Here is a 17472-nt window from a genome sequence, read left to right as displayed (position 1 = left end):
CACCAGCGGACGGTTGTTAACGGTGATGGAACCCCTGGGTGTGAAACAACCCAACGCGCTCCTACCATGCTGGGACTATGTCAACCCATCCTCTCCAGTGCAGCTAAAAGAACATTTTCATCAGTCCAAACCAAAGTTATCCTCATATTTACGCCGATATTTAAGAGAAAACGCGTGTGAATGATTTAACAAGAAGGATAAAGGTGTTTGCGCGCCTCTTTAAACCAGTCAAGACACTCGCAGCGCGTGCTGGCGCAAGACAACTGTTACTGTTGCTATGGAGACTAGTACACACTCGTTTGGTTACTTTGGCAAGTTTTTGTGGCAAAATGAGTCAAGACCAAATAATATATTTATCATATTTTGTCGTTTTATAATGCTAATTTGCTCGCATTTGCAAATAATACTTGCAACAAATACTCAAAACAATTTCATTTGCAAAAAAAAGCACATACTTTGTGCTCAAAATGAGCATAAAATAGAAATAAATATTACAATAATTAGGGTTTAGTAAAGATTTACATAGAAAAAACGGCATAAAATTTAAAGTTGACCATGTTTTAATTAGGGTACTCTAGATACCATTTCATAAGCACAGTTGTGAAAAAAATTTTTTTTTGTTACCATAATGTTTTGATTCATAGAGTGATATTTTGATTAATGTATTAAACCAGTAAGGGCCAGCCTTAATGGTGGGCCAGATGGTGTTTGTTTGACCAACAAACACCATCATTGTTATTTATAATAATAATAATACTTTTCATTATCCGCTGAAAAACCCACCTAAAACCAGCCACTATGCCCACTATTATAATATTAGACTATGAAATATTACATAATATGGTGTGTTGACACGAGTGAAGATGTCTAGAAATATAACCTCTGGAATAATGGTGGGAAAAAATAAGAAACGTTGCCTTTGCAAACAAATGCTCTGTCAGAAGAAGAATAGCAAATGATAAATCACTGCCCTTTACTCCTTTCAGTAAATGCTACAAGAAAATTGTATGACATCAGAGGATTTAGGAATATGTTCTTACTTAAAATTCATATTAAAATAAAACATCCATTCTCAGCAGGAATCAGTAAGTGTGTTTACTGTATATGCACTTCAAAAGTTTTAATTGAGTTCTAAAAAAACAACAATTCATTTAGTATTTTAATGTATGTAAATGCTTTAGCCTGACTGAAATCATACCAGTCTATTTTTTGCTTTGTCCAGCATGTATAAGAAATATTCAGACTACATTGGCCTCAACAGTTGCTCCAAAACAGTCCCTTCCCTCTTTTAGCAACATCTCTTCTCTGATGACATGTCTGAGGGCGGGACAACATGTCACTTACATGACATCACAGCACTAGCAAAGTTGTTCGAGAAACTTTCACTTGGATTTACATCACAATCGGGAAGAAACGCAATTTAAAAGGCTGGTCATTTTTGACAGGGAACAGGGAACCAAATTAGGTAATGGATTTTCAACACAGCACATGGGCAAAGACAGTTGCTATAGTGTAAGAAATGGATGTTAAGACATGATGGAAATGGAAATGTCAATAGAGAATGAAAACAATAGAGAGAACGAATACAGGAAAGAAAGAGGTGTTTCTCTGCTCCTCTGAGCTGAAGGCACAGCTCTCTCTGCTGGTTGTAAAGCTGAACGGCAATGTTTTTGTACTGCCTGTATTCTTCCATCTTCAGACAACGTTTGTCCACTAACTCCTGCATCAAAAGCATTGCAGAAACATTGTATCAACACATTAATTACATATAGAAAGAAAGAAAGAAAGAAAGAAAGAAAGAAAGAAAGAAAGAAAGAAAGAAAGAAAGAAAGAAAGAAAGAAAGAAAGAAAGAAAGAAAGAAAGAAAGAAAGAAAGAAAGAAAGAAAGAAAGAAAGAAAGAAAGAAAGCAAGCTTTGGACTGGCTCAGTCCTTTTGCTTAAAGATTTTTTAATCTTGAGGATTTTCAGGATTCTTTGATGAAGTTGAATGAACAGCATGTATTGCATTTATTAAATGTATTGGTAACACTTTACAATGGTCTCATTTGTTAACATGAGTTAATTAACTACATGAACTAAAAATGAGCAATGCATTTGTTACAGTATTTATAAATACAGTTGTTCATTGTTTGTTCATGTTCACTAATGTTAACTAATGAAACCTTCTTGTAAAGTGTTCACAATTTATTAAACAGAAATCTCTTGTAACATTTTAAGTGTCTTCATTTTCACTTTTGATCAATTTAATGCATCCTTGATGAATGAGTATCAATTTCTCTCTCTTTTTTAATATCAAAAATGTTTGAATGATATCACTGTTTCCACAAAAATGTTAAGCAAAAACTGTTTTTAAACTTGATAATAATAATAATTGTTTCTTGAGCAGCAAATCAGGATATGACCCTGAGGACTGGAGTAATGATGCTGAAAATTAAGCTTTGCCAACAGGAATAAATTATATTAAAATAGAAACAGTTATTTCAAATGGTCATATTTCATATTACTGTTTTTACAGTATTTTTGATCAAATAAATTCAGACTTGTTGGGCACAACAAGAGACTTCTTACAAAAACATTTTAAAAAATGAATGTTTCCAAACTTTTGTAATGTTAGTACTGTATAAGGCTAATATTTATTTTGATGAAAATGTTGTATCAAGTTTTTAATATGCAATTCTAATGAGTGATGATAATGCGTCAGACAATTGATGCTGACTGCCTCTTATCTGAGCAGAGGAACGCTGTAACAACCATGCGTGTGAATGAGAGGCGGTTACTCTACTGAAGAACATTAAAGTGCGTAGCATTTGCGCATACGTAGCTGGAAGCGTCAACGCTCTGCTCGTATTTTTTATGTCCTTTCCAGCACGCCGTACGTACAGAGCGAAAGTAAGTGCAGCCAACTTTGATACCAAACTGTAACATGTGATGCATGAAAGGGTGGTTTTTCTTTCAATACTGTATATGTTTTTTCCTCACTTGCTTTTAAATGACTTATTGTAGTGTACAGATGCAGACTCAGACAAACGTTTAAATCGTTTCTCCATACTGGCGTAACGTTACCCTGTTGTGATTGTATCAAGGTAACGTTTTGTTGTTGCCACTTGCAGTTGGATTTGATGTGCTGGTGACTCAGGGATTTTGATATCATGGACAGTGACTGCTTATCTTTGCTACCAGCGGTCTGTCTGGTACTGGCCGACCCGAAGCAGTCTCCACCTGATGACACCTCGTTAGAGAAACTGCTCGATTGGTTCAAAGAGATGCACAGCCAAAGTGAGTAAACTGGAATCAAATTGATACCAATTTTTGACTAGTTGAGACCAAGATTTCATAACTTTAGAATAACAAATTCTATGTCTGTGCATGTAGTGTTTGTGCGACATTAAATTATTTTACTTAAGTGTTTACGCAACTATCAGTGTTTACATCATCTATCTATCTATCTATCTATCTATCTATCTATCTATCTATCTATCTATCTATCTATCTATCTATCTATCTATCTGTCTATCTATCTATCTATCTATCTACATGCATACATATTAGTGCTGTCAACTAATTTTCACATTGACTCCAAATTGACATTAAAAACAACAAAGATGGTATATTTTAAATATGTGTTAATTGGCATCTTATTACTAAGTACTATGAATAAAGGTCAGTATCATCGATACCAATACTACTACTGATGTTTTTGTTTTTTCAATTTCTGGGAATGGAATGAGTAATCTAGCCATTCAACATTACATTATAGCCTAATTGAAATCCATTAGTATTTCAACATTTAATAGGCTTAAAAATATATTATAAATAATACTATTATTAAAACTTTTAATTTAATTTAAGTGAACTTGAAACATTCTTCACAAAGCATTTATAATAAATGTCATATTTAGATGTGCTTTTAATATAGTGTGTTGGAAAAAAATGAAAGCTGTCAATTACTTTTTCCCCACTAAGTTTATTTTGTGTGTTCAGTTTACAATAAGCAAGAAAATGAATAGTTAAAACATTTGGTATCCGTATTTTTATGTGAGTATCGGTCCTCTCGATTCATCGGTAATGCTAGTATTTACACTTATTTGTGCACTTATACATGCTGCGCGTGTCTTAATTATTGAGACAATCACATTACTGACAGGATAAAAAACAAGCTGCCAGATAGAGCTTGAAACATGTAAGCATCCCTAGGGTCGCGCATATCACGCACAATATACTGTACGTATGTGTACAGTATATACTGCACATTGTCTGATAGTGATTACTATGTCTACGTGTTTCCTCAGGTAATGAACAGGTGCTTTTGCAACATCAGCCGTGCCTCAAGGAGTTCATTTCCAGTGTTTGTACGTCTAAAACTACAGATCCTGCTATCCTGTCTTTCACCCTCAAACTCACTGGACTTTTGGCTTGCACCAAGCAGGGTTTCCATTTGCTCGAGGTGAGATAGTTTCCCACTATATTGTCACAATATCAGTGACATAGTATTTGCTCGCTCACAGTAGGTTCTCAACATTTCTTACTTCAAGACCCCCATGATTTTAGAAAATATTTGAAGGCCACCCAAAATATTTCTGGATGATGCTGGTTTTCAAACTTTATTTACAGAAACTAGGATTGGCAATATATTAAAATAATTCAATAGAATAATTATAAATAATTGACAAAAAATTATTCCACAATTCCAGAAGTTTCAATAACTGAAAGTTTTCAGAGTTTATGCTTTTACACCAATAATGTACATGACTTTTCTCATTATTTGTGATTACAGTTTTTTTTACTCACAAATAGCAATTTCTACTCAATAAACTATTTTAAAGCTTGACATAACAAGAAAAATGTATATTCATTATAACAAAATGCCCATGACATTTTAGAATTTTATTAATTTACATATTTATTTTCCTGGTCTAGATATCACACATTTTAAATTCCCATTTATATCCAGGTTTTCAAAGACTGCGGTTCTTAAGTAAAAATGTTCCTGGTTCTTCATTAATTCCCTCAACAACTGCATTTTATTTAAAAGTAAGAAATATGTGTCAAAAAATATTTCAGGTTTTAATCATTTTTATGTTTTATCTCATTTTAATGGTTGTATTTTTGCTCCTTTTGGAAGTTTGCAGAGGCCCCTTGGTTGAGAACCACTGGTCTAGCACTAACCCAAAAAAGTACTATGGTATTCTTTGCAGTTTGCAATGTTTTCCAGTCACATCATGTTTTTGAGTTCTCTGTTTTTGGAAATAAGGTGGGAGGTCTTTTGGTGTGTGTGTTTGAGCGGGAAGCCTGGTTTGTGTGTGATCTTTGGGAGGATGCTTCAGTTCGCAGTGGCTGGCTGCAGGGACTGTTGAATATGCTGAAACACCGGCAAGCTCTGGACTTCATCTGTGGAAACGGTGAGAATTGTCATAATCTATCATCCATTCCAAAATTATTAAGAAAGTTCCAAATGTGCATAAAAATGGACTATAATAAGAGAGTTGTGGGCCAGTAAAAAAAAACATTGCAACATAATATATGCTTTAAATTGCAATCTAAGAACTACTTTAATTTAGATGGCAGATGAAATTAATGCTTTTATTCAGCAAGGATTCATTCAATTGATCAAAAGTGTCAGTAAAGACTTTTACATTATTCTATTCACTTATACAATTAAAAGACTTATACAATTTCTATTCAAAATAAATGTGGTTCTTTTGAACTTTCTATTCATCAAATAATCCTGAACATTTTTTATCAGAGTTTCCACAAAAGTATTAAGCAGCGCAGCTGTTTTCAACATTTATAATAATAATTATAAATGTTTCTTGAGCACCTAATTATTAATAATAAATCATTAAACATTTATAACAATCCTAAACCTTTTAACAATAGTGTACATAGACATTCACACTCTGTATTTCATATTTATTAGAGGTCATCACATACAAGTAAACACTGTATTGCATTGTGTTGTTTTAATTATGTTGTTTCTAGACTGTTGCCTGTTAGCTGGTGTTAGGGTTCAGATGAGACCATGAAAAAAGATTTTCGATCTTTAGTCTTTTCAAGTCTTAAGTCTTATATTCTGTTCTATCCACAGGACTCCTCAAAGTGATTCTCCAGCTGCAGAACGACGGGAGTCTGTTTGTTGCCTGTCTGGCTAATCAGCTTTTAGTGCACATCCTAAACTTCCTCACATCATCAAACATGACCAATGGCAGTGATGCTGTGGAATCAAGAGAATCGTCTTTGAGCCCTGATTGGGTCTCGGTCTCCTCAGAGATTATGAATGGCGTGGTTGATGCGTTGAGCTCAGATGATCATCCTCGGATCCTCCAGGGTTTACGGCTTCTGTCATCGGTTCCCTCTCAGTGTGGAGAGCCTATCAGAAGCACGCTATGGAAAGATGTGCTAGTACCTCTGGAAGTGTTGATCAACAGGGGGTCTGAATCATTGACTCAGCCTCTGATGACTGTTCTTCAAGCTGCTGTGAGGTGAGTTGAATAGGACATTTTTTACATTTTATGTATCTATTAATTTGAGCTAAAATATTTGTATTACCAAAAAAAAAAAAAAAAAAATTATAATAGCATAAATGTTAATGCAAAAAACAAAACCTATTAATTCTGCTTTGCATCTAGGTTTATTCCATAATAATGACATAACATTATCCCACATATTTCATTAGTTACATTTAATTAATTCTGATTGTTTGTAGTTAAAGTGATATAATTTAAAAGCTGCTTTAAAAAAAAGAAGGCTAAAATAAATGTACAAATTATAGTTTATTTCAATTACTCAATATGGAAAGTACATAATGTTTTATTGTCTTCTCTTAAATATGTATTCAGTGTAATTTAAGGATGCAGAGAATTTTTTTTGTCTGTTGCAGGACGCCTCTGCTCGGACAATCGGAGTATAAAGTGGAGGAATTACTGGAAGCCATGTTGGGTTCTGGAAACAAAAATGAGAGTTTTCAGTGTGCTGCACTAACCATAAAGCTGGAGAAATGGTGACTACTGAATACTTTTCACATATGCTTAATGCAGCATTAGGGGCTGGTGATAAACTGGTAAAAAATTTAAATGATCATCTCTATCGTGGTTACGTTCATGTGACATTGCCGTTCAGCGTGAAAGTTTACTATTGGTATGCCCTTTCAAGCCTTACCAGTTTAAACATTCTTGTGATTTGTTCTGACAGGTGGTTTTCTGAACGATCACATACAGCATGTGGATACTGAACTGAGTTCTCTTTAACGTCTTATTGCGATTAAACTGTCAGATACACGCAAGGCTATGTCAAAAAATGTCCGTCTTCTGACTGACTGATTACTTTACAGGCTTGAAGACCTTTTACTTACATTACTTAGGCTAGTAGCTGTGATATCGAAATTTGCATTGAGGATTGTGAAATTGTATAATTTATAATTATCTAATATTTCCGACAAAAATAAGTATTGTTAACGTGATATTAAATGACAAGATTTTGGTATCATCCATCCCTATGCCATATACACACATTTGAAATGGCAGCCAGTTATGTATTGTGTTATTTCTCTTTCTCTTCATCTTTTAGCCCTGAGGGTTTAAAGAGGAAAGCTATTGATATCGTCTTGCTTCCCCTGCAGTGTGTGTCAGCGCAGTCTCAAGACACTGGTATCACACATTCACTGAATTGTGCCTTTTATATGGTAAAAACCATGCAGTTGTACTTACAGAAGTCTTCATATCTCCAGCAGAAAAGATGAATTTAGCCCTAAAGGAACAGCTATCCCAGAAAGCCTCATGTATTTCCCACCTCATGCAGAGTTTATCAAGTCTAGAAGAGCTGGCATACACAGTAAGTAGACTTTTGCTTCACTCTCAAGACTCTCTTTGGGCCGGTGCACACAGAACCTGTTTTTAGGTTTCGCACTGTGCTACTTTAAAAAAACAAAAAACATTATGTAAACGTGTGCACTAAATGGATATCTTTAACTGTTTTTAAAGAGATTGTGTCAAGTTCGAAGTTTAAGTTCCAAAATTTATCTCGAAACGCAGCTCTCTTTCTCTCTTTTCTGTCTGCAGTTGAAAACTATTGTGCGGTGTCTTGCATTTTTGAAAGCAACAATACATTCTGTGTAAATGGTTCCTTAGGCTGGGTTTTTTTGCGCATTGTCCATGCAGATTTTGCTGTAAAGTCTGTGGAATGGATTTTAAATGTACACAAAGAATGTGTATTCCACAATGAAATGTGTACCTTTCTTTTGTTAGAAATATCAGTTTGAAGGCATTTCCATTCACTCGGTCACCAGCTCTGTGGTGTTGCTTCTGAGGATTTGCTCTGGGCATTGCCCCTCCTCTTTGATTCAAAATAATGCCTCCACTCATCTGATTGGCTGCTGCAAGGTTCAGAGGTGTGGCCTTGATTCATTAGGCGCTCTCAGTGTGTATGAAGGTAAAGACTCCTTTAGATGGAATTTGAGTTTCACCTTATGTTGATATTGATATGAGAGGGATGAGTAAAACATCATAATTAACTATGCAAAAGGTAGTAGCATTATCAATATACACAATGTTCAGTTTTTTTTTGATGAATAGAACGTTCAAAATAATATCATTTATTTAAAATGTTTCAACAATACAAACATCTTTACAGTTAAACCTGATTCATTGAATAATCCTTGCTGAATAAAAGTATTAATTTATAAAAAAATGATAAAGTGTAAATATATAAAACAGAGCCTACTGACTTTGGCATCATTGATCTTGAAAGTGATTGGTATTGGCTGTAATCTCTGATTAATATTTTTACATATAGAAAATATGAATATAAGGAAGGACATATTTGGTGTCCTCTTGGACTATCTAAAGAGTCCAGATTCCCATGCTACAGTAAGTACGCACACTTCCTTATATCTAGTAGCTAATATTACTTTTTGCCTTTAAAGCAGATCTGTTGTTGAAACTCCTTATTTACTTGAAGCTCCTTTGATTTCCAAGGTCTTGAAGAAAACATACCAGGCCACTGTGAGCTGGATTGCTGTGTGTTCGCCCTTCCCTGATCTCCTGCAGTTTATCAGCCATGGTGAGGAGCACTTCAGCCTCATTTGTAATGTGATGCGGGAAATTTTGATAAAAGGTGTCTATCTAAAAACATTAAATCAAACAAATACATCATTCCTTTATCATTTAAAGGGATAGTCCAACCAAAAATTCTGTCATCATTTTCTCTCCATCATGTCGTCCCAAACCTGTATGACTTTCTGTCTTCTGCGGAACACAGAGGAAGATTTTTTTCCTGGTATCTAAACAGTTTTGGGTCCCATTGACTTTGAAAATATACATGTATATGGAAGTAACTGAAACTATTTGGCAACCAACACATTCTTTAAATATCTTCTTTTGTGTTCCACAAAAGAAAAGAAGGATTAATAGATACAAAAATGATCCTATTGTTTTGGAAGATTCGGCAAAGACATGTACATTTCAAAAACAGAACGACATCAAAAGACATCACAGTATATGGTCATGAAGTGAGTATGTGTATTCTGCAGACCTCTTTCCTGTATTGAAGAAACGGATGTGTGATTTGCGATGGGAAGTGAGAGACTCCACACTAGAGTTCATCACCCAGCTGACTGTGGCCCTCAACGGTACCACAAGCATATATCGTTATGCTTTTACCATTTCATCTTTTGCTCTGCAGAGTATTTTAGGGATGGTTTTCATTGTAATTGTACTTTTTGTCTCTTTCTGCCAGGTAACAGTGGTTTCATTGAAGCTCTCCACACCAGCGGCATGGTCTCCATTCTCCTCTCTTCACTGGCAGATTCAGAAGGCTATGTAAGAGCTAGTGCTGTGGCTGTCGTCGGGGAGGCCGTTGACTCTTTTCTTCATCACACGGTGCTTGTGAGCAAGAGCAACCTGCTGGTGAGACAGTTACTCAATACGCAAATGTTTTGAGAGCTAAAAGTTTATAAATACATTTTTTCCACCACCATGTCCCTTTAGGGGCTCGGTATTATAAAGTATAGATGTTTAAAGTTAAATATTCAAATATTTTCATCAAAAGACAAAAAAAATATTCTGGACAATTAAACAAGATAAACAATTGATAAACACAGTGAATTGATCACTAAGCAATATCTCAACGCTGACTGTTGCATCCCACCAGCTGAGAAGCAGTAGTTTGGACCACAAAAACCAAACATGTTACACAAAAGAATCTAAAAATTAGTTTTGGACCACCAGTGTGAAGAAAGCAATTCTGGCCTCAGTGAACTTGTCAAGTGTCGCAATTGTAGCTCATTGATCATTTTAATGGATGGACACTTGACGTCATGTTGATATTCTTGTTTCATTTTATTTCTCAGTTTAATCTCATGTTCTTCACGTGTTGTTGAACTTTAGGAGGAGGCCTTGAAGCAGATGATGACCATTCTCTCTCAGGACACGGAGGGCTTCCCGCGTAGAGCGGTGGTCAAAGCCTTCACATCATGGCTGAAAGGATCACACCTCGTGACAGCTGTGCACCCGTTCCTGAGCTCCGTCCTGTCACTGGGATGCAACGATTTTGACTGGGAAGTGAAAATGCACACACTGGAGCTGGCAGAAGTGTTGATGGAGAAGACACTGACCTGCTGTCCATATGCAGTCCAGAACTTTGGTTCCTCTGAAAAGGAGTTGATGCAGGCCTTGAGCAAACTGAAAGAATTTGGGCTGTTTGACTTGCTTTTTAACAGCTTGTTTGACTGCGACAGACCCGTGTGTGAGAAAGCCTGTGCACTCTTGCTCAAACTCAGAACACTTACATCTGAGAGCGCAGACTTCGATTCCACTCTTGTCTTAAATGTAAATGGGAACAGATGGGGGGACGAGGTGCAGAGTAGATACCTCAACACACAGCAGGCCAAAGGATCTGTGTGCACATCTGATGAGAGAATGGACAGTGATCTACTCTGCATCAAAGGCATTAGCCTACCCATGATACTGCACATACTCGATCTAGATGACATGCAGAGGACGTTGAAGTTGAGTAGTGATCATGTCGTGAATTCGCCCCGATCGCTAATGGAGGACATTCTTTCAGCAGCCCAGCAGAGTGAGGACAATATAGTAGATTGCTATTGAGAATATACTGTTACAATTTGAGACTTTTTTTAGGGGCATTTAATAAAGGATGATTTACAGTCTGTTCAATATGTTGTATAATATCAAGGTCCATTTAATTTGTACAACCTGTATTTCAAGAGTTTTTGTAGTGTTTTATTTTATTTTAAAATAATTAATATATAGGGCTGCACAACTTGGCCAAATGATTGTTGCGATTATTTTGTCCTATATTGTGATTTATTAGTTTTTCAGCTGCTCATAAACCTCAATTCAACTAATTTTATTATTTAATGCACTTAAAGGATTAGTTCACTTTTCAAATGAAAATTTTGTCATCATATACTCACCCTTAAGTTGTTTCAAACCTGTATGAATTTCTTTCCTCTGCTGAACACAAAGGAAAATATTTAGAAGAATGTCAGTAACCAGACAGTTTCTGGTTCCATTGACTTCCATAGTATATTTTTTTCCTACTATGGAAGTACTGAAATTCTTCTAAATATTTTCCTTTGTGTTCAGCAGAGGAAAGAAATTCATACAGGTTTGAAACAACTTAAGGGTGAGTATATGATGACAGAATTTTTATTTTAAAAGTGAACTAATCCTTTAAGTTATCCGGAAATAGTGCTGAGGTCTAACTAAAGATATACTTCAGTAGATCTTATATACAGTGATCATTCTATCCTTACTAATAGGGATATTAAAACACATTTTAGGCTTAATATTAAGAAATGTACAATTTGCAATAAAGAATTACTCCAAATTAATTTTAATTATGATATTTAGATTCGTACAGTAAGTCTCAAGCAATATGTCAGTGGATATGTTAATGGATTTGTAGCATACTTAAGTATGAAATAATACATTTTAATGGTACATTTTTTTCATTAATATTTGTATTCGGGTGTCACCACTGACCCAAGTCCACCCCCCAAGTCTATACCAAATTTAGCATTTTAATTTTGTCATCGTCATCTTTATTTTGGATTAAAGTATTAAATTGTATTGTGAGTTCAGTATCGTGAATCATATCGAATCAAGACATAAGTGTGTTATTACACCTCTAGTAGTATAACAACACAACAGAGTGTATATTGGCTCTGTTTGTTGTTTGCTTGCCATCTGATAGAGCTTTTGGACCTGGAAACTGTGACTTCTGATGTTAAGTATACAAAATATATGTGATGCAATTTTAACTAGTGTAATCAAGATTTTAATGGCATTTTTTTTAACATTGATTTATTAATAAAATCCTAAATTCAATCTGTTAATATAAAGCAATTGAGTCTCTTCATATAATCTGGACTAAACTGCTCCATTCATATGTATTAGTTTTACAATCTCTTTATGAACTTTTTGACGTGTCAAAGTGGTAGTTGCATGGACTGTCAATGGAGAGACAGAAATCTCTTTAAAATACTAAAATAATTTAAAATACTTTCATTTGTGTTTCGAGGATGAACAAAAGTATTACAAGTTTGAAGCGACATTAGGATGAGTAATTGATGACATTTTTTTCATATTTGGGTATACTAACCCTTTAAGTCTGATGTCACAGTTTCGGGGTCCAAAGGCTCCATCAGATGTCAAAAGCATACAACAAATGGTGCTGTAATATTATAGAAAAACCAGGATCCTAACATTTTTCTCTATACCAAAGTATATAGCAAGGTCAAAAAAATGTAAAGACCAAGGTTCATTTTTTTTAACCGTTTGTCACTCAAATTTGCCAGATTGACCAACAGAAAGCTGATTGAAAATGACTTCTGAGTGAGCAGGGCTTCAAATATTACGTCACTACACTGTTGACAATGGATTTGACCACACCTTTACTCCGTTGCAACATAAATATGCAATAAATATAAATAAAATATTCACAAGGGGAATTTGAGGTAATTAATAATGAGTCAGAAAAGTGAAAAGTTGCAGCATTGTTTTCTGCCTGGCTCCTTTTCTTCCTTACACTTTTATTAGGTTTTCATCCCTGTTCCAACTTTTTTTCAGCATACCATGCCAAGATCCATGCAAGGTACAAAACGTATTGATAGTATGTTATTAAAGTGATAGTTGTGAAAATAAGAATAATTTTCTCAACCATGTTTCAAGTCTGTTCCAAGCCCAGGGAACAGAGTTCAGCTCCAACCCTGATCAGACACACCTGAGCAAGTTAATCAAGGTCTTCAGGATCACTGGTTGGTGAGTTTGATCAGAGTTTAATTTTAGTTTCAGGAAGGCCTACTCTTATGCTGCGTCTCAATTCGCCTATACTTATACGCCCTAAAAGTATGTAGGCTACTCTTTTTGTGAAGAAAAAGTACATACTGTTGAGTGTGTAGCACAAGCTTTGGGACTATTGTTAGTCTTTAACGTTTTTAACGGTTGCTCTCATCCTGTCACAGTAAACTGACCTGCCAATATTGTCGAAGATAAAAATCCTCCACATTTAATTAAATTTCCTACCGTATCGGAAAGAAATGCAGTAGCTTGTTGATCTGCAATCTCCTCATAACTATGCATTTTAAAGTTAAACAGATCTTTATAAAAGTCCACATTGTATTACACATTGTATGGAAGTCATCATATTACAGATGAAATATATATAACATGGATAACATAAACAAATATTCCCATCAGGTTAAACTTCGATTAGTCACTCAAACCTATCTAAACCCATAGACAGTATATAAAATGGACACAGCGACCCCATAGACTTCAACAGAGAAAAGTGGAGTCAATTGACCCTTTGCATGGAGCTTGATTGACAGGTGATCTGACCAATCATACTTCGCCATCCGCCATTTTGTTTGACAAAGCAGTCAGGAGAGTTAGTAGATTACAGTTTTTCTCAATTGTTTACACACAATTACTGGTACTTGAGACACAATGACCACAACATGTAACTTATTCACCAACACCCTGAACCAATTTTGCTAAACTACAAGCACAATTCCTGCTTTACACTCAATTTGCAGTTCTAAAACACACTTTTTTTCAAAACACTACACACAATTCTCTGAATTTGGCACAATTTTCATGCAGAAAGTATCTTGTTTTTACAAGGAACACACTGCCATTAAAATATGCACACTGACTCATCACATGAGCAAACACCCGTCAAACAGTTTTACAATAGGCAGTCAGAGCTTTAGTGTAAAAGGGCAACAGGTGAGCTCTTCAATGGAGCAATGGATGCCAACATTGGAATTTTTTGTTATAATTTTAACTGTATACAGTAAATTCTTCTGTTGTTTTGTATGTAGACCACAGTATGTACAACTTTGTACACATTGTTTTTGTGGGGAAAATAAAATATATTTGTTACCGTGTATTTGTGTATTCTGAGTATAAAAACAATATTCTCAAATATTTTACGACACACTTATGTATGTACTGTCTGTAATAAGTGTAACACTGAACAAAAAAAGGCTTAATTCATTATGATGAATGGAGAAGACGTGTTTTCCATTCATCAGTGTTTTACATTGAGCACATCAGTGTTCAACTGCTTTAAATGTCTAATCATATGAGGGTTTGTGTGTGTCATTTGAAAGGAAAAATACCATTTTTAAAAAGAAGAAATAATTTTTTTTTAAATGTAAAGTTTCATTTTGCAGGAGAATTGAGGGGTTTTGCCCATTGTGTGTGTGTTTTTTTATTTGTGTGAGTTCTGAGAATGAGGCATGCTTTCAGAAAATTGTGTGCAAACAATCGAGAAAAACTGTAACGTGAGGACTTTTTTTTTTTGTTTTTGTTTTTTTTAAGAGATTTTGCAAGAGCTTATGGCGGTCAGGTTCTTTTTTTTCTTTTTTTTTTTTTTTTTTTTTATTGCTCAAATGTAAACAACAGTATACAAAGTATACAAAACACACAACTTAATATTACCCTTGCCCGGGGGATAGGCATCTGTAACGTGAGGACTTGAACTTGAAAAACGGAGTGTACTGACGCCTTTCCGTGGTTAAAACAACATTCCTTATGTTCATTCATGTTTATTTGATGCTATAAATTAACTAGACTTGTTAGACCAGACTTCACGAGCAGCTTTAACTGATGCTCAACAGCGATCTGTCAGACACATTAAAGAGCCACAAAACGGTATTTATTGTTTAAATTTGTTTAAAAAAATTACCACATTTGAAAGGTGACTTTGTTTAATATGTTTAATATCAAAAGTAACCAAAAAGTAACCTGGTCTGTCCTGTCTGTCAGCGCGTTGTCAGTGTCCTCTCTGCTCCGTAATGTATTTTTCTCTGCGTGAGAACATGGTGTGGCGTGATAGCGGCGTAGCTTGACGGACTTAGCGACAGTAACTAAGGGGGGCGGGTCTTTGCGAACGGTCAATTAGAAGCACTCACTTTCTGATGGTTGACCGTACTGCGCAGGCTCAAACTGAGCTTGACGACATAGATGTGACGTGAACAACCTGTCTGACATATGTAAGTCTTGTAGTAGCTGTGCCGAGAGAAATCTGAATCATTCCCTTCCGAATCTCGCAGAGACGGAGAGCGTGAGTATTAGCTGTTCATGAGCTAGCAGCAGGATCAACTTTATGACTGCCTATGGGCTTCTCCCTTGACTTTATTTTGACTTTATGCTTCCACGTCCCCCCGATTGCTTGCGAGCTTCTCCGCCTGTCTATACGGTAATTTCTCAACTGTGCGACAGAAAGTCGATTGGTTATGACGCAATCGTTAGCCTAGTTTTTACAAAAACTGCTTCTACGGGGCCATAACGTAAGATACAAGGTAATGGAGCCTTTTATACATTGTCGTGTTTCTTTCGAAATAAATAATGGACAAATGGAGTCTTTAAACGCCTCAGATGTAAAGTGAAACTGAAACTGAAGCCTCCCTGGGAGCCGCCATTGTAGCAGACCATCACCTGCAGTTAGCATTTCATTGACTCCCATTCATTTTGGCGGCACTTTGACAGTGAATAACGTTACATCTGAGGCGTCCAAAGACAAGGATTATTATTACTTATTTATTAAGCCCCTGAATTATTTTTTATATTAAATAAAATGTGGAAAAAAAAGTGCACTGTTGATCACACTAGTGAACTTTGTTTCACCAGGAAACAAACTTTCAAAACAAACTTCCTGGTGAAACATTAAAGTAGACTAGTGTGATCAACAGTGCACTTTTTTTTTCATATTTTATTTACCGGTAATATTGAGAAAATTATTTATAAATAAAAATGAGATGCCTACTCTCAGATAAATGAGGCCTACGATTAATCAGATGCAAATAGAAATTTAAAACCAGTCCTAATTGAAAGAAAGCAAGTTGACAAAAAGATTGAATCAAATATGTTGGGGATAATATAGCATAATGAGTGATTTATAAGCTATTTTATGTTGGCCGCCCGCCAGTCATTTTTGACCGGGAACATCACAGGTTGTAACGTACGGAATGAGGCGGTCGGATCCATGTGCAGCACTTTATTTAAACTTGACACACAAGCAGTTGAAGCAGACATACACTCAAGCAGACAGTTCAACGAAGGGCAATCCGGTAACTCGTGGTCAAAACAGGCTTAGGTCAAGGCAGGCAGCACAGGTTCATAAACGGTCCAGATAACAGGCAAGGGTCAAGAGTCCAGGGAAACACGGAATACTAAAACCAGGAATAATGCTCGGAGATGTACGCTTATAGTGTAACAAGACTTCGCAAAGGACACAGGGAAAACTCAGGTTTAAATAAGGAACTCAATAACAGGTAATCAAACACAACTGAACATAATTAAACAATAATGAGTCCATGGTGCAAAATAACACAGGAAGAGAGTGCCCTCCAGTGGCTCATGCGGGCACTCCAGCCGCTGATTGTCACATAACCCCCCCTCTAAGGAGCGGCTTCCAGACGCTCTTAAGAGCTCCGGGGGGAGGTCAACGGGGGATGGGATGGAGGGCCAGGCCCGTGCAGGGGAACGGGACCAGGACACAGCCAAGGCGGGCCTGGACCATGGAGCGTGGGCGACCAGGGCGGAGAACATTCAGAAGGGAGCCAGGGTGGAGCACACTTGACACAGGACCAGGGCAGAGCACACTTAACAGGGGACCAGGACAGAGCACACTTAACAGGGGACCAGGACAGAGCACACTTAACAGGGGACCAGGGCATGGGGAGCACAGGGCTGGACAGGACCAGTGACATGAACTCAGGCGAAGGTGGACGTGCAAAGGTCCATGTAGGCGTCGCCTCCATGGCCCTCACAGGTTACCTACGGCCCCCCCCAAAAAAATACTTGGGGAAATCTACGGCTAAAGCCTCCAGGCTGGAAACCACCACAGGAAGAGGCGCAGGTAACACGAGGCGCAGAGGCGGGGCCGGCAGGGCGAGGCGCAGAGGCGGGGCCGGCAGGGCGAGGCGCAGAGGCGGGGCCGGCAGGG

At 36.5% G+C, this 17472-nt stretch overlaps 1 protein-coding gene across 4 annotated transcripts; it reads left to right on the top strand.

The window, feature by feature from the left end:
• The first annotated feature begins 2717 nt into the window (after positions 1-2717).
• Positions 2718-12350, top strand: LOC307000204 (BRCA1-associated ATM activator 1-like). Of its 4 annotated transcripts, none has more exons than XM_079615626.1 (14): positions 2718-2889; positions 3111-3276; positions 4290-4444; positions 5252-5399; positions 6086-6479; positions 6878-6997; positions 7564-7643; positions 7724-7827; positions 8241-8424; positions 8788-8861; positions 8970-9054; positions 9524-9622; positions 9730-9899; positions 10380-12336. In XM_079615626.1, exons 2-14 carry the CDS (start codon positions 3150-3152, stop codon positions 11097-11099), a joined length of 2460 nt encoding a protein of 819 aa, XP_079471752.1. In that variant the 5' UTR covers positions 2718-2889; positions 3111-3149; the 3' UTR covers positions 11100-12336. The 4 variants fall into 4 exon arrangements, with proteins under 4 accessions (XP_079471752.1, XP_079471753.1, XP_079471754.1 ...); XM_079615627.1 differs by having other exon boundaries at positions 2879-2940; XM_079615629.1 differs by having other exon boundaries at positions 2882-3083; positions 3181-3276.
• Positions 12351-17472: the final 5122 nt, after the last annotated feature.

This window comes from Phoxinus phoxinus, assembly GCF_949152265.1.
Source record: "Phoxinus phoxinus genome assembly, chromosome: 6".
Lineage (NCBI taxonomy): Eukaryota > Metazoa > Chordata > Actinopteri > Cypriniformes > Leuciscidae > Phoxinus > Phoxinus phoxinus.
This window is presented reverse-complemented; position numbering and strand designations above follow the sequence as displayed.